The sequence below is a fragment of the Chiroxiphia lanceolata genome, chromosome 16 (assembly GCF_009829145.1).
Source record: "Chiroxiphia lanceolata isolate bChiLan1 chromosome 16, bChiLan1.pri, whole genome shotgun sequence".
Classification (NCBI taxonomy): Eukaryota; Metazoa; Chordata; class Aves; order Passeriformes; family Pipridae; genus Chiroxiphia; species Chiroxiphia lanceolata.
In genome coordinates, this window is record NC_045652.1 from 5,305,660 (window position 1) to 5,321,573 (window position 15,914).

Sequence of the window (15,914 nt, forward strand, 5' to 3'; positions counted from 1 at the left end):
AATCCTCCTTTTCCCCCTAAAAACTCCACTGAGGACTACCCCAGCTACATTCCTTTGAGTCTGGAAAACCCCACAGATGTAACAATGTATTTGTGGCTTCAAAACTGCATTTCTCTCCATGGCTATAAAAGCACCACTAGCACATGTTCCAGTTACTTTCAAGCTTTCCTATTCTTTATAAATTCCTCACCCAGAAAAGGCCATAAGCAATCCCATTCTTAAAGAGAAATAAACCAAGGCAAAACCTCTGCCTTCGAAACCTAATTTAAATTAATCAAGGCCACTGTTACTCAGATTGTTAGTAAATTTTATAATATATGCACAGTATCAAGACACAACATTATGCATCACAGATCAGCAAGAAATAGTATCAACATACCACTCGACATAATTCCTGGACATCATGTTGCATGAAGCTGTCTAAAGTTTCCCACCTTTGTAAGGCAAATAAACACGACATTACTAATTGTGAAGAAAACTATACAGCTCAAAAGACATTTTTGTGATTTCTCTGCAGATCAAGAATGTAACACACAGCACGATGTAAAGACTGAGACTTGGTACTGGCTGAAGCACAGGATCTTTGGTTCTGTGGGATTTCCTGGGCAGGAGGAAGGGGCAGTGAACTTGTGAGACGTTCTGGCAGCCGTTCTGTGCCCACCTGCCTTCTTCTCCTCTGTGGGACTGGGGACAGGGAGGGCAGACAGAGCCAGCTGGAGAGGCAGGAGAATTCACCCAGTCTCCAACCTGGCCTCAGTTCATGCCAAAAAAAACTCTTGAAGAAAAAACCTGGGAGCAAATTCAGTGCTGTCAGAATAGCTTGCAGAGCGTGTTTCTAGCTGCCTCTCTCTTCTGAGGGCCCTTCAGGTGCAGTCAAGTAGCGTTCTGGGATTATTTCAGCACATGAAAGGAAGCAAATGGATTTACAGGAAAGACTGGCTCCTTTGTGCTCATCTAAACAGTTAATCCTGGGCACACAGTAACTCCAAGGAGGCCTTCGGCTTTCTGAACTGCCCATGTGCAAACACACTCGTGTGAAAGCAGGGGTGAGAGCAGCAGTCTCTAAATGCCTCAGAGCCAAGGGGCACAGTGCAACAAAGGGACTCAGCACCACTGCCTTCAATGAAACAAGAAACATGAAATGTTTCTAGTTCCAGCATGAAATACTTTCTCCTGTGAGCTCTTCAACTCCAGAACGCTTTCTAAGTCTCTAACAACTCTTTTTGCAGCAGTCCCCATTCCCAACTATATGAAATAAGCCCTGTTGACTGAAGTATCCAGCTTCACCCTGATGTTCCACCCCAGCCCTGAAGTCACCAGCACAGGGGTGATGAGGAGCACCACAGACTTTATCTTCCCTCCCACTCTCCTCTCTGTGACTCACCCCCATTGTCACACGGCAGCACACTCATCTCAAAATTGTGCCAACAACTGTGTGGGGGTCCACACTTTAAAAAGTTGAATAAAATGACCTGTTAGATAATTAAAAATGGAAAATAATGTCCTGACTCCCTAGGCTTGAAACACTAACCAGTTTAAAGGACAAAACAAAAAAAAGGTTACATACTAAAATTAGGGTTAAAAGGGTTCCTTCAGACATGCCATCAGTTTCTACTGAAAGAAGCCAAAATCAGTTAGAAACTCACAACACCCACTAAAAAGTAATACTCTAAACAGCACCTAGGTAGGGCTCACAAGGTCAGACACCCCTCCCTGATTCCACGGTGAGGGAAGGGGGAAACCCAGATCTTGAAACACATTCAAAAATTCCTTCCCAAAAATGAAAGCAGGTATGAACACATTTTTAAAACCTTGTTCTCAGATACAAAATTAAGCATCTGAAACACCCTCAGGAAAGGTGTCTCTTCATGCTACTAAAGATGACACAGCTGGGATCTTAATTCAAGATGAAATATTTACACTTTCATCAAGTCCTTTCCATGTAACAGAACAGCAGGAGCACTGATAAACTAAATATACAGTGTGCTTAGCAGGAAGAGAGTATGGCCAGATAAACACAAAACACTGAGGTTACTGATTTCATTTTAAACTTCCCCCAAAAGGTAAAAAGTAGAGGCTGCAAAGACACAGGTTTTATTAGGACAGAGCACCACTACAAGGGTTAGCAGCAGATGCAGGAGGAACAGTAGCTGTGTGGATATAAACTTCCTCATGTGTTTTTAAATAAAAAAGTGCTTGTCAATATTACAACAGGACTAGTCTACTGATACAGTGAAACAAAGTAATGGACAGCACAGTATTTTAGAACAGATTTTAATTAAATCCTACTCCACGCTTACAGGACATGCAAAGAGAAGGCTTGTAAAGGTTATGCTAATCATAATCTTTCTGTCCTAACTTGTGCTCAACTAAAACATCACACTCGTAAAACACACAAAAAACCCACCCTCAATGTAGCTGTATTGTATAACCCTTTGTCTAGATACTCCAGATTTACCATTACACCCTCTAACAGCATCTCACGAGAAATATGAACAGACTGGAAAAAAATACCAGGCAGTCAACTGGATACTGGGCAAAAAAGAAAATAAGAAGCAAGCCCTTTTGTGGATGTTCTCTGGGGAAAAAGAGGGTGTTAGAATGAGGAAATGCAAAGAATTACTCTCTGTGTGCTCCAACACCTTTACTTCATGCAGCTGATACTCCTGTTAAGCTTTAAATCACCAAAGAGAACACAGCATTACACGGTTCTAAATCATGTTACAGCAGCCCTCAGTGCAGAACTCACATGGAAATGAAAATTACTGCTATTCCCTACATTTAAACAGAATTAATTTTTTAAAAGACATTAAGAATACATCAACTGCAATATTTCAATAACTATTTTGCTCTGAATTTTACTTAAGCCAAATGCATCACATAATTTTCAGGTAATAGGTAAATGATAACCCTGCTACTAACAGCTGTGTTTGTGCACCATTCCCCTTTCCAAAAAATCTGACTTTTGGATCAGCTGTCTTTAGTACTGACTATAAATAAAAACCTATCCAAGTAAACTACGAAAAGTTAACAATTAACACTGTTATATTAAGACTTCTCAGTGCCTCTCTAAAAATAACCTAATTTAAGTAGAACCTTTTTAAAGAAAAGCTTTATAAAGCCTGTAAAAATCCAATAAATAGCCACAATTTCTGAAACTTACCCAAACGATTTTGTTAACTTTTTAGTTCCAACTGGTTTGTCACTATGTTGCAGCTCATAAAACACTCTTTGCAATGCTAAAGGAACACTTTTGGATGAATCATCTCCTTCTGTGGGCATCATGTACACAGCCTGAAAAAGCATTTAGTTCAATTAGTATCTAAGGAAAAGTTTATTGCTCATATTGTTTAATGCATTCTTTCCTCTTCAGTGACTTCCTTCACAGAACTCAATTTAATCATCACTTCAAAACAGCATGAAAAAATTCTTGTGCTGTAGTGTAAAAACGTTAATTGTCTGGAATGACTCTTTTTAGAGCACAGTGGTTAGAAAGATGTGAACAACAGATTCCATTCATGGTTATTTTATCTAAATGGTTCCCTTATTCCAACAGTAAATGCACTAAAGCATTTAACACCTTCAAACAAGTTATCACGCCTGGTTTATCCATGCAATCCTCACGGTAGGAACAGATATACTGGTCAATACTACAGGCTTTTGAAAATAACTTGTTTTGTGAAAAAGCAACCACATGAAACCATAGAGGGCAACAAGTGAATGAAAACAGAAATGGTCCACGTGGGGAAAGATGTTAGAGGAAGCTTTGAGATTTCCTGATACATTCATTCATTTCTACTTAACGTCATCACTGTCCAGCAAATAAACAGCTTAACACTTCAGTTCACTGATTATAATGATCTGGGAAGGATTGAGAACAAAGAAATTACACAAACAGACCAAACAAGGATTAGGAGAGTTCAACAGGCACTGAAATGAGATTTACTTTTTTTAAAGTGTACATCAATATATGTAGGGAAAACAAAGGGCAAACAAAAGGTATTTACAGGGAGATGTTCATTTAAGAAGCATAGACATAAAAAGAAAAGGAGATTAGGTAACAACAAATGAAACTAAAAGGACTCCAATATTAAGTAGCATGTGAGAAAATAACCTGTTAAAACACAGAAAAACTGCCACCCGAATTTTTGCTTGTGAAACAAAAGGGAATGATCCCTTTCTGCAAGTGAAGTGCTGAACTGGATCTCAGTGGCTCTCCCTATGTTTGTGCCTTAGCCTGGATGCCAGAGGGGTGCAGCACCTCCAACTTATCCTGCTTTTATAAATTTTATAAATTGAAGAAAACTACATCTTCAATTTTATAACCAGTAATGGGTTTTAACTGTCAAAACTCAATAATCCTTAAACTTTTCTAAGGAATTAAGACTGCTTTAAGAGTTTATAGTGATCCAGCCTGGAGGAGAACTCTGCAGGTTCTGAACTCTGCTCCTGCCCATAGAGGTGCCAAGCTCAAAGCTGGGTCGAGTTGCTCAGGATCAGATCCAGCTGAATTCTGAGCATCTCCAGCAATGGAGATCCCACAACCTCTCCACACATCCTACTGGAAGGCTGGACGAGGCTGATTATGAAAATTTCTTTCCTAAGGTCAGAACACTGAATTTCAGAACAATTCTAAGAAGCTAAAAAGGTAAATAATTTCCAATTGCTATATTTTTATCATCCAAATGCAGAGTTGCAGTTCAACACAGTGATCTGGGCAAACTCCAAATATGAATAGCTAGAATTACACCCTTGATTTTACAAGTAAAGTTAATTTCTTGCTTTGAAATATGAACATCAAAACAAGTCAGCATCTCACAGAGTTAACTTAAAACCCCTCCTTGCCCCCAGTTTATGAACCCTTTTATGAGTGGGTGTCATTGGCTAAAGGTAGAAGCAGAAGTTTGAATGACCATCTTAAATCTTCCAAATCTCTATAATCAACCCCTATTAACTTTTTTAACATCTTATAAATGCTTTTTAAAAACTAAATATATATTACATGCTATGTTTAAACAAATAGAAACAGGGTACAAAAATCAAGTAATGAAAAATATAAATACAGTCAGCGCTGACACGTTTTAAATAAATAAATATTAAAATGCTAAACCTACAGTAGGCTAAAAGTTAAACCCATGTTTGATTCTTCCATCAAAAATGCATAAACTGGAGTTCAGAATACCTTGATAATTAACCAAATCCTTTACACTGAGTTCTTGTTTGTTTTCCTCATATACCAGCTGGACAATTAATTCCTTTCCTATATCTCTCAAGTAATATTAAAATAGTCATTCACAATTTACTTACAATTCCTACATTCCAGCTGCCACTGAATAAAAACATTGGGTTTATTTCTTCTGAAATTCTACATGTGTTAATCCAAACCAGGCATTTAACTCAGCTTTCCTTGGTTCTCCATCCTGTTTGTGCATACAGGTGGTATTGAAGCTCATTTCTCTAAGTTTAGAGTGTTTCTCCACACTAAAACAAATCACTTTTCAAATATGATCCTCTACAAACGCTTATTCTTATGCCTTATCCTTCCAAATTCTGAAAGCTTGACCTCAAGATCAAGAAGTGAGGCATTCTGATCCACTTAAAAAAGCAGAATCTCCTATTTAACATCTGAGAAGCTCCCTCAGGAAATGAACACAAAAGAGGAATAGGGACATGCATAGGCAGGGGCTATAAGCAACAGGCAGATATGAGAAAAATTTTAGATATTCACATAGTGAAAGGATGCTACAGATAACCTTGAACACATTGCTTCAAGTCAAGAATTCCTTGAGGAAGGGAAGAAAATACTGTGCATGAAATTCCAAGGTTAGGTGAAATATACTGGATAACTTGAGGAGAGCCAGATCAGGGAGAAATGCACTGGACCAAGATTTATAATTTTAGTGTAGTTATATGAACATCCTGTAATGTTCTCATGAATTGTAGGGAATTTTTCAAGGGAACCAGCAAAAAGTTTCAAAATGGACTGGAAGTAGCCACAAGTACTGATGGGCTGGAGGCAGTGATGACAGTTCTGGGACAACTCAAGATCAAACCTGGACCCATCTGGGAAGTTACTACTACTCCTTGCCTACCTGGACTACAGTTAAGCACATATTCACTGGTCACAGACAAAGATATGCTCAGAAGAGAGTTCCTTGGCTTTATTCTCTACCTCTGAAGCTGCTTGGTAGCTTAAAAGGGAGGTCTCACTTCAAATACCCAAGAACCTCCCATCTGTTGTCTGGAGGCAGAGCAAAGAAGAAAGGACCTCTCCATCAATCCTCCCCCACACTTCCCCAGGGTCTGCCTTTCCATAGGTACCTGTTTGCCTTTGCTATTGTTCTTTGCTTCCCCAGCTCTGCTCCTGACAGCAGCTTCTCTGGGAACAAAGCTCTAAATAACAGCAATAGAAATCCTTATCTCTTCTGAGTAAGAAGGATTCACAGAAATTATGGATATGGTGAGGAGCAAATCAAGGATGCTACATGTTTTATTTTACTCGGTTTTTAAGAGGAACAAGTTTGCTCAAAGTGAAAACAAAAGTGTTGTGAAAAGTACTTTTTTCAGACAAGACAACTACTGATTCTTCCTGACCTGTACCAGTGGCATTCCAGCTGATGTTCAGGACCATTTCCAGAAAGGAAGTTGCAGCTACCAGCTAGTAAATCAAGTTTTCTCATATAGCTACTATCCAGATATTAACACCTCCTAAAAGCTGCTATTTTTTGGGGGTTGGGGGAGAAGTGCAGGGCAATGCTTGAAAAGGTTAGTTCAGTTGAAACAAATCTGTATCACAAAAAGCATTTCTTCTTCACAGAACAAGATCACTTCGTGGTACATATTGATTTACTGACTACAAGAGAGTCTTGAAACAAACTGCTCAATTGGATTCGACAGAGTCATTACAAAAATACTTTTTTCTCTGAATAGCAAAGTGAAGTTGTCCAACCAAAAACATAAAATGCACAAACATTATGAGTTATGAGCTGAGCAAAAAGAACAGGAATTAAAATGAATGAAGAGCTGAACTAGTGAATTATACCTCCTGCAAAAAAGAAACAGGTGCATCATGTAAAACAAGTCAGGTATTTATTTCTTGTCCATGGCATTGGTAAGATCTCAGCTACAGTCTACTGGAGTTTGATGTGCTTTTTCAGAGCAAAGAGCACAGTGCAAAAGAGAAAAAAGAAATGCCAACTGGGACACTTACAGGCCACAGTGATATAAGTAATAAGATGGTGGGAAACTGAAGACAATGGAAAACAAGTACATTAAAAAGGGAAAAGAAAGTTTAATAGAAAGGTAACAACTATTCTACAAAAGAGAAAGCCTAAGCAGAACAGTTCATTTTCACTAAGAGACATCCAGTAAATGCAGAAATGGGCAGACAATGAATTAGGATCAATAGGACATTCCACTAAACTAAATAGTGCTGAGTTACTTTTTTTACCAAGTATACCCTCTCTTCTAGATAACCATCTCCAATATCAAGTCATCACTTCTGTTTTTAATCCCATTAAGGGTACTGCACTGTTTTAAAGCAACATATTATCTAGCATATTTTATCCTGGGTTTGGATATTTATTACAACAATATTTAAAAAAGTTCTTTCCTGCAAAGAAATTATAGTAAATAAAAAATATCAATACAGCAAACATAAAATTAAGTTGTTTAAACTACTGAAGCTACAATGTTTCCCATCACTACAAAGAGCTAACCATAATAACAGAAAATTCAGCCACATAATATAAATTACAAGACAGAACAAATGGCGTGCATGTGTATCCTTCTACTTTGTTTATGGGCTCAGAAGCCATAACTGACTGCCCTATTTTTAACTCTTTCAAAAATGGAAATTACTTCCAACTTTCATCTGCAAGATGTAGAGTCATCCCCTTTGCCTCCCCCCCCAGCAATTCCTACCAACATTAACATGCAGTGCAGTCAAAGAAACACCCCTTGAGCTCAGGTCTTCAGCAGAAGACAACAGCTTATGTTCCACAAACTACTCAGCCTCCAGCAAGATGTGCATCACCATGTAAGTCCAATTCTTCTAAGAGGATAAAGGAGCCAAAAGGAACACACTGCTCTGTTCTAAAACACTTCTAACATTGGCTATTTCAATTAGCAAACCCGTGTTCTTTCACAGGTTACTTACCTTCCGTAGCTGATTTGTGAAAAATAAAGTCTGTAACAAACTGTTCATGTAACAAGTTGCTCCCTGGTTCTTTAAGCCAACATATCCTGTGTGCTTCTTTGAATCCCACCTGGGAAACAGTTAGTGGTTAAAAATAAGACAGTTCTGTATTAACTATCATAAAAGGCATTTGTTCTATAGCAGTGCTGCTGGCAGATCTCAGTTACTCTTCACTGTTACTGAAGGTTCAAATAAACTACACTTCACTACTACCTGCCAGTAACAACAATCTTTGCAACTAAATGCTTTGTGATTTTGTTAGCTTTTCTTTTTAAATGTGTCCTATATGGAAGAAAAATTATGTACTATGCAAGTGTACTGGAACCCAGAGCTGTACTTTTAAGGGCAAGTCTCCACTTCAGTACAACCACTTTGATCCCAAGTGCCACAAAGTAGAACAACTCCGATGGAGAAGTTTTACAGCAACTCTAAACCAAGGCAAGTCAGACAGCAAAGCCACTTCACTGCATCAGCTCCAAGATCACAAATGCTGAGGCCAGAACTGCAGAGGTGTTAAACCAGAAATCAACTCTCACAGATGTTGAGGTTCCACAACATTATGCTGACTCACACAAACAAATTTAAGCTATACGAAAATCTCCATGTGACTATAAAAATATTGCTGTGTGATAATTTATCAATTAGAAGTGATAAAGTGAGAATGGCTGACGAGAGCTGCAAATGGCAGCAACACAAAACATGTGAACAATCTCAAGTAACATAAAAATATTAGAATTAAGAATTTTACTTGTTCGTTTTTAATTAAAGAAACTTACGCCACTCCATGTGGAGCATCTGCTTGAACATAGACTTCAAAAGTAACTTTGTCCTCTTCTATAAAGCCTTTTTCAGGATCAGTAACTTCCTGTAAAACAGGAATGACACAGGAACATGAAAAGTGCAGCTTGCAACATGACTGTAGTGAAGCATCCAGTTAAGACATCACTTTCTAGTTTCCAAGGCTGAGCTATCAGTAATAATAAATTAAATAAGAAAATAATAAATTAAAGAAGAAAAACTGAAGAAAACACCAAAGCAGCTGTTTTTCAGCTTAATATATTTTAATTCTTTTTTAGTCTCTCAATACAGGAAACTTGTTCCTGCCTTTCAAGATTTTGCAGTAGTTTTTCAGTTTTCAGTGGTACAAGAGTTGGCAATCAAACGTTCTGCTTCTTCTGGATAATATTCCAGAACCTTTGCAAATGCTTAAAAAGCTGCCACAATTCAAGATAAACCTTAGTAGTATAACTAGGGCATTAAATATCCATACACATATACAGAGAACACCTGGAAATGCAAACAAATTTATGTTGCTTCAGAATGCCACTGACTATCACACAGTGGAAACAAACACAGATATGCAGAAAACAATGAGGGAGTATTTAAATTACAACATAAGTAAATTACAACATAAAAAGCACTCTACACAAATTTAGTACAGGAATTTTTAAGAAATTGAAAAGCAATCCACAGCAGTGATAGAAAAAATATCAGCTTGGGAAAAACACCCTTTTCTAATTGGCATCTCAGTATGCAGGAGTACAAGTACAAAACTGCTCCTATCTAGCAATAGATTAATACATGTCCAATTACTTACACTCCAGGCCATAAAGTTAGAAAAGCCCCAGTCATTCTCCTTATGAAAGAACAAGTGACTAATACGACGACTGAATGATTTTTCATCATCCTTGTAGTTTATTATCTTGAGAACTGCTTGTGCATGACAGGACCATGACCTATAAATACAGAAGAAACACTTGAAACTCATTCCAAACCAAGCTTATTATAGTTATTAGCATAATTTTTTTGTTAGGGATTTTTGGTACATTACTTTCACACACGGCAATTTTTTTTTTCCTTTTTAGATGTTAAGACTTGGTTAATTGCTATTGAGGGCATGAACCTCTGGGGCTTTCTGAAGCCACATTATGAATGTGAACTTGGAATAGAAATTGTTCTTAGGGCAACAGTGTTGTTAATAAAGTACTGTCAGGCAATTGCAGGTAAGAGAGGTTGAAGAGCTGACTGCTCTCAGAGGTGAGTTACTTCTGATCTGCTTTAACACAGATAGATGAGCCAACTCAAAGTGCTCCTGGTGTCTACAGAGTGTGGTATCTCTGCCTCTGGCTCAGGAAAGGAGGGGGTGGTTCTACCCTCCTTCCCACAAGATAAACTCCCCAACACCAATTGTCTCAGCAGCACTTCTTTATGACCATTCCTGTTCAAAATCACCCTACTTGTGCAAGACAATCAGTCTGAATGTCAGCTCAGACACGGTCTTGTCACTGCCTCATGCAGTGGCACTACTGCTCTTTTAGCTCCACCAGCTGCACCTTGGTTGGTACTTTTAGAGATCACATTATCCTTTTTCTGTGACTGCTTGCACATGAATCACTTCTCCTGCAGCTTGCTAATACACTTCCAACTTTTTTCTTTATGTCCTGCACAAACCACTCACCTTCTGAATGACAAAACTGATGAAAAAGAGTAACCTGTTATTCAGACTGAACAACAAGCTTTGTGAGATTTGGTGCAAGAATGGAGTTACCCTGCTGGAAAGGACACCTGTGGAGTCTGCACTCTGGCAGGAGAAGCTGCAGGAATGTCCCAGAAATTTGTAGTTATCTTTTAAAATTTTTGTATTACTTACAAAAGTGTTCAAAGATAACCAATTTTGATTTGCATGCAGGACTCCAAGAACACATAAGTGTTCATATCTCTCTTGATGAGGGATGAACTCCACTTTCATCCCCTGTTGTGCCTCCAGTGGTAGCAGTTACCTGCTCACACACTTCACAGGGCAGGATTTATAGCTCAGCAAGGTTAGAGGAGCTCCAGTACCACTTCCATTTGAAACAAACTCAGAACATTTTCTATGCCAACAAAACTATCAGTCAAGGACTTCCCCCCAGCAGTTAAACAGAAATATATCTAAATTCTACCACAAACTTCTAGTTACACAAGGTACTTTCAGCTCATCCTAAAGAGGGGATTACTCTTAGGCTTTGAGATTCAGAAAGGTGAGGAGGAAAGGGGACTCACACCCTTGCAGGTATTCTTTCCTGTTGCAGAAAGCTAGGTGAAATATTTTTTATGCATGTCTGTATTTCTTGCAATAGATTAACCAGCGTCAAGCGAGGACTTGTGCAGTAATGAAAAGGGTCTTACGTGGAATCGGATTCAGCATTGCACTGAAGGAAGAATCCTACACTTTTTTGGTGTGGTCTGTCCGGGTAGAGTCGTGGCATAACCATGATTTTCCATGGCAAATTCCGTACAAAGCAGGGAGGACTGAGAACTGACTCGCTCAATCTGTTGAAGCGTTCGACTGTAAACTGAAATGTTGCTTCCGATCGCCAACTTGTATCTGTAACACATCCACAAAATTATTTGAAACAAACTGATGTTTTCACTCAGAAATGCCTTTTTCAAAAATCATGCAATGTGAGCATGTTTCATGTAGCGGGATATTGGAAGCAACAAAGACATCCCCATCCCAGAGAGAGACTGGACTACTTTATTACTTAAGTTTCAATTTTTTCATTTTGAAAAACGCTGCGACACAATTCAGGCACACAGAGCCCTGAAAGACACATTCCTTTTGTACACTCTTTCCCTAAATACTTCTTCAGCACTAGAATTTGTTACCACTCAAGTTTCTTCTAAAGCAGCGGGTGCAGCAAGACAGAGACATCAAATGCTTTACAACTAAATCACAGCCCACTCTTAACTCTTCTTGAGTAGCATCTCCACAGCACAGTTTAAGTCAGCTCCCTGCATGAATCCACATGCACAAAGGACTTTCACAATCTGTTCAAATGCCCTGTTGATACCAAGTCATCATTTAGTTGGTTTTGGTTTGCAACAGTGTATTTTCAAAATGATGAACCCCATAGCCTGGCTGTTGGATTTTTTTTCAAATCTCATACCAGTTTGCTGAAGAACAGCTCAAGAGTAGGGTCCTGTATTCTCTGTGGTATTCAAAGCCTCAGAGATTTTTAGTGGTCTAAAAGTTAAATAAGACACTTTTTTTTTTTTAAAAGCTTATTTTGACACACACAATTAATTTCTCCTTCTTCCCACATAGCCAGCTCTTCATATACCACAATCTGTTGTGCTTCTGTTGTACACAGCTATAACAGGGTGCTGGAGACTGTGACAGCTTCAGCAAGGCACAAGGTTGGGCTCTCTTTATTGGGACAAGCCTCATACTGCACACAGGGAAGGAATAACTGCAACTTATCCCAACAGTTCTGCAAGGCAAGGGTGCAAAAGACACTCTTTTTCCATGGCTCCAGCCTGACACTGGTGTGACATGGTTGGGTTTGTTACTGGGTGTGAGGAGGCTCCAGCAGCACAGAGGGCAGCAGGCAGCACCCCTGCTCACTGCTGTTCTCACACCACCCACGGGGATGCAGAACTGATGTCACATGTGCAGTGACACCTGAAATCAAAAAGCACCGAGGTACAACGACACCAGCCAGAAATCTGATCAGGAAATTGTGACAAGGCACACACTACACAACAAATGTGTTCCTTCTGTGCACGGGTAGCAGCGGTTCACTCAGCACCAGAGACAGTGTTGAACCATTTTTAAATAAACAGGTGAGTCCTCGTTGATACCTTACTTAAAAAATGAAACACTCTTTGTTACAACATGCAACAGGGTAAAGATCACACATTTCAATACAGAAAATTAACAAGTTCTATCCACAACAGCCAGGGGAACTTTGACAGATTTCGTTCTTCTCCCTTGCTAAACAGTTTTCAAGCAGTTGTCCTACTTCTGAACAGCCTCCCCGTTGATCTAATTTGTGTATGGTCTGACAGCCATAAGCACTCCCAACTGTCTCTTGACAGTACTACAGCCCAAACCAGCTTCCTCTCCCCTCCACACCTGCAACGACCTTGTTACCCTGCACTGTCAGCTTCCTCAGTGACATAAGAGCTCAAAGGATTCCTTTGTCCTTTTTCCCCTACATGTAAGTGCAGTTAACTGTTAGTCTATCACTTAAAAACGGTTCTCTACCCATTTTCACGACTCACTGCCTGTTGACAGTGTAGAGAGCTGGATGCTTACAACCAAAAGCCAGGCAAGTTGCAGCCAGAGGAGCTGTACACTCTAAAACTTGATCTGCAGGCAAGATAAGCACGTTACAGATTTGTTTTAACAATTTAAAAATCAGCCTTCCATCACACGTCTCTCAAACCAGCTCAAGTCCTCCTCCCTACTCACAGTCAGATCAGTGCTTCTGGGCTCAGTCTAAGCCTTCAAACAACGAGCCAAGTTTGGTTTCTGCCTCCTTTGATGCAGCTTTCAGAGCACTTCAGCACAAGGATGCAGCAGTGCTGCTACAGTGTCAGCTAAAAAACACAGCCCACGCAGCATCTGCAGATGCTTCAGAGAAAGTTTGCCTGTATTTCTTGATTTCTTTTCAGGAAAGCCTGTGCATGAGAACATTCTTCTCTGTAAAATATTTGAGCAACCACTAGTAACTACTCCACAAAAACACAGGTCAACCCTAAACCAGAAGTTTCTTTAAAAATAACAACTTTCCTTCCAGAAAGCCTGTTTTTTTTAGCAAGTATAATGGATTAAAAATTGAATTATATTAAAAAATGCAGTTTACACAGCAAATGTGACAATTATTCTGAGCACGTCAATAAATAAAACCCTTTTTCACTATCACAAACATGTCCACCAGCTTCCAGTAAAAGACTGTAATTGGCAGGAGGATAATTTAGTAGTGACTGGCAAATAAGACTCCTATAAATCCCTGAACTACAAATACAACACATGATGCTGAACACAAGGTAAATGGAACAGACTCAGCTGATAATGCTTGGAGAAGTTGCATGCAACAGATTGTATCTGCTACATGGAAAAGATTTTTTCATTGATGAGATGAATGCCACAATCAGCACCTTGATACAACAAAGATCCTGTAAATCAGAGAGCCAAATACTGAATATGATCCATTTTAAGATGGAAGCACCTATTTAAATGTTTATACGTTTGAGAAAAGCAGATTTCTTTATTCTATTAGTAAATTCTGTTACCTTTAAAGTGCACTGAGGTTATTAAAATATTCTGAACCTGAATTATTAATGAGGAAACTGGTTGAATATTCTATGAATATTTTAATAATGATCCAAATACTGGATGCAATACCAGTACATGGTTAAGACTGATGCTTCTGTAAGCCTCCTAGCCTCTGTGATTCTTCACAGAAATGAGACTTCAGGAGGTAATTGCAAAGCTCTGAGTTTATGTTTAGTTTGGGACCTTCTGTTTGAACTTTAACTTCTAAGAGAATTTATTCTGTGTGCTGTTTTGAATACTGATGCACTTGCAAACAAAATTCGATCAGAACCTTGTTTTTAATATTTTTTACACTAGTTGCAGGAGCCGCTATGCCAGCTCACAAAGCCTGGTTCATTAAGGCATTCTCTGTACAAAGCACACCACATTCCTTCAGCTGGTTCTTTTTAATTGCTAAGATATCATACAGAGCAACAACAGGTACTAGTCACAGTGCTTGAGAGAACACAGCCTTATCTCAAAGTCCTGCTGGTGGTCCGTGCTGCCCCATTCCCTGTGCCTCACAATGCCTGTGGCTGGTTCTCAAGCAAAGGGGATGAGAGCTGCACTTTTTTTTCCCCTAGTCTTATCAGTCATTTCTTTATGTGCTAAGCTGGAATAACAAAAATCACCTCCACATTTCTTGAACTCAGAAAATCATCAGAAAGCTGGTTTCTATGATCCAGCTGGAAGCATCAACCTTTCATCTTCCTGCTCACCTCTTTCGCAGGAACCATTAAATTCACTAATTTCGCTCAAGAGGTACCTAAATTCTCTTTATGCATTCTGTATCAGCTCAGATTGATGCTCCTTGCTAGGAATAATAGTAAAGGAAAACTGCATATTTATCAGAGAAGCCCCTGTCTCTCATTTTTTCCTATCTTTTGAATCTCTGAGCTGTCCATTACACACACACATCATGCTGCAAACCAGGTTATCAAGAGCACAAACAGCAAGAGAGCAACTGCACTGGTGTGTAAATAATGCAACAGCAAGCAACTAATCTGATTTACAGGACTTGGAAAAGAGGCATCATCCACTTAACGTGATGCAAGTCTTCAGGAATGTTTTTTCAACAGCACTACTTTCTATCTGTGTCAATGCTTCCAGCTGGATCACAGAAACCAGCAGAGTGGGCCAAAGCTCCTCACCAGGCTGGAATTCCACCAAGGCATGGGAAGCTTTCACAAACATTTTGTCAAATACCTTCAGACACTTCTCCCTACCTTCATAGCCAGTTCTGAGAGGAGTCAGTTGGCAGTTGACAGAAACTGCTTGATGGCAGTTTTTTGGTTAAAAAGTCCACACTATTCTGAATGAAGAGCTGTGTGTCTGATTACCTGTCAGCCTTGATATAGCCTGGCTTTCATCAGCTGTTTGTGCAGCCTAAGTACCCTTTGCCTAATTTGTACAAGTATACACAGAACCAACTAGTGGATAAATTCTTTTACTAACTGACCAGTGTGTTATGCACTGGCTGTATCAAGAGCAAACATTATCAGGCTTTCTATCTATAAACACCACTACTAAACATAAACTAAACAGAGCTGTTCTTGCCAGTCAGTGTTAACTCACATGATCTTCTCTATTCACCCTCCAAATACCATGGCCTGACAAAGACATTTAACATCTTTT

The 15,914-nt window shown here is 39.2% G+C and overlaps 1 protein-coding gene across 1 annotated transcript in view; it reads right to left on the reverse strand.

The window, feature by feature from the left end:
- USP7 (ubiquitin specific peptidase 7) overlaps positions 1-15,914 on the reverse strand; it is a 69,904-nt gene that overhangs the window by 22,638 nt on the left and 31,352 nt on the right. Inside the window, exons 3-8 of the mRNA XM_032703851.1 lie at positions 11,366-11,564; positions 9,795-9,933; positions 8,974-9,062; positions 8,159-8,267; positions 3,164-3,294; positions 380-434 (exon numbers count right to left, since the gene is read on the reverse strand). Coding sequence (XP_032559742.1) covers positions 380-434; positions 3,164-3,294; positions 8,159-8,267; positions 8,974-9,062; positions 9,795-9,933; positions 11,366-11,564 — 722 coding nt within the window. The remainder of the gene's footprint in view (positions 1-379; positions 435-3,163; positions 3,295-8,158; positions 8,268-8,973; positions 9,063-9,794; positions 9,934-11,365; positions 11,565-15,914) is intronic.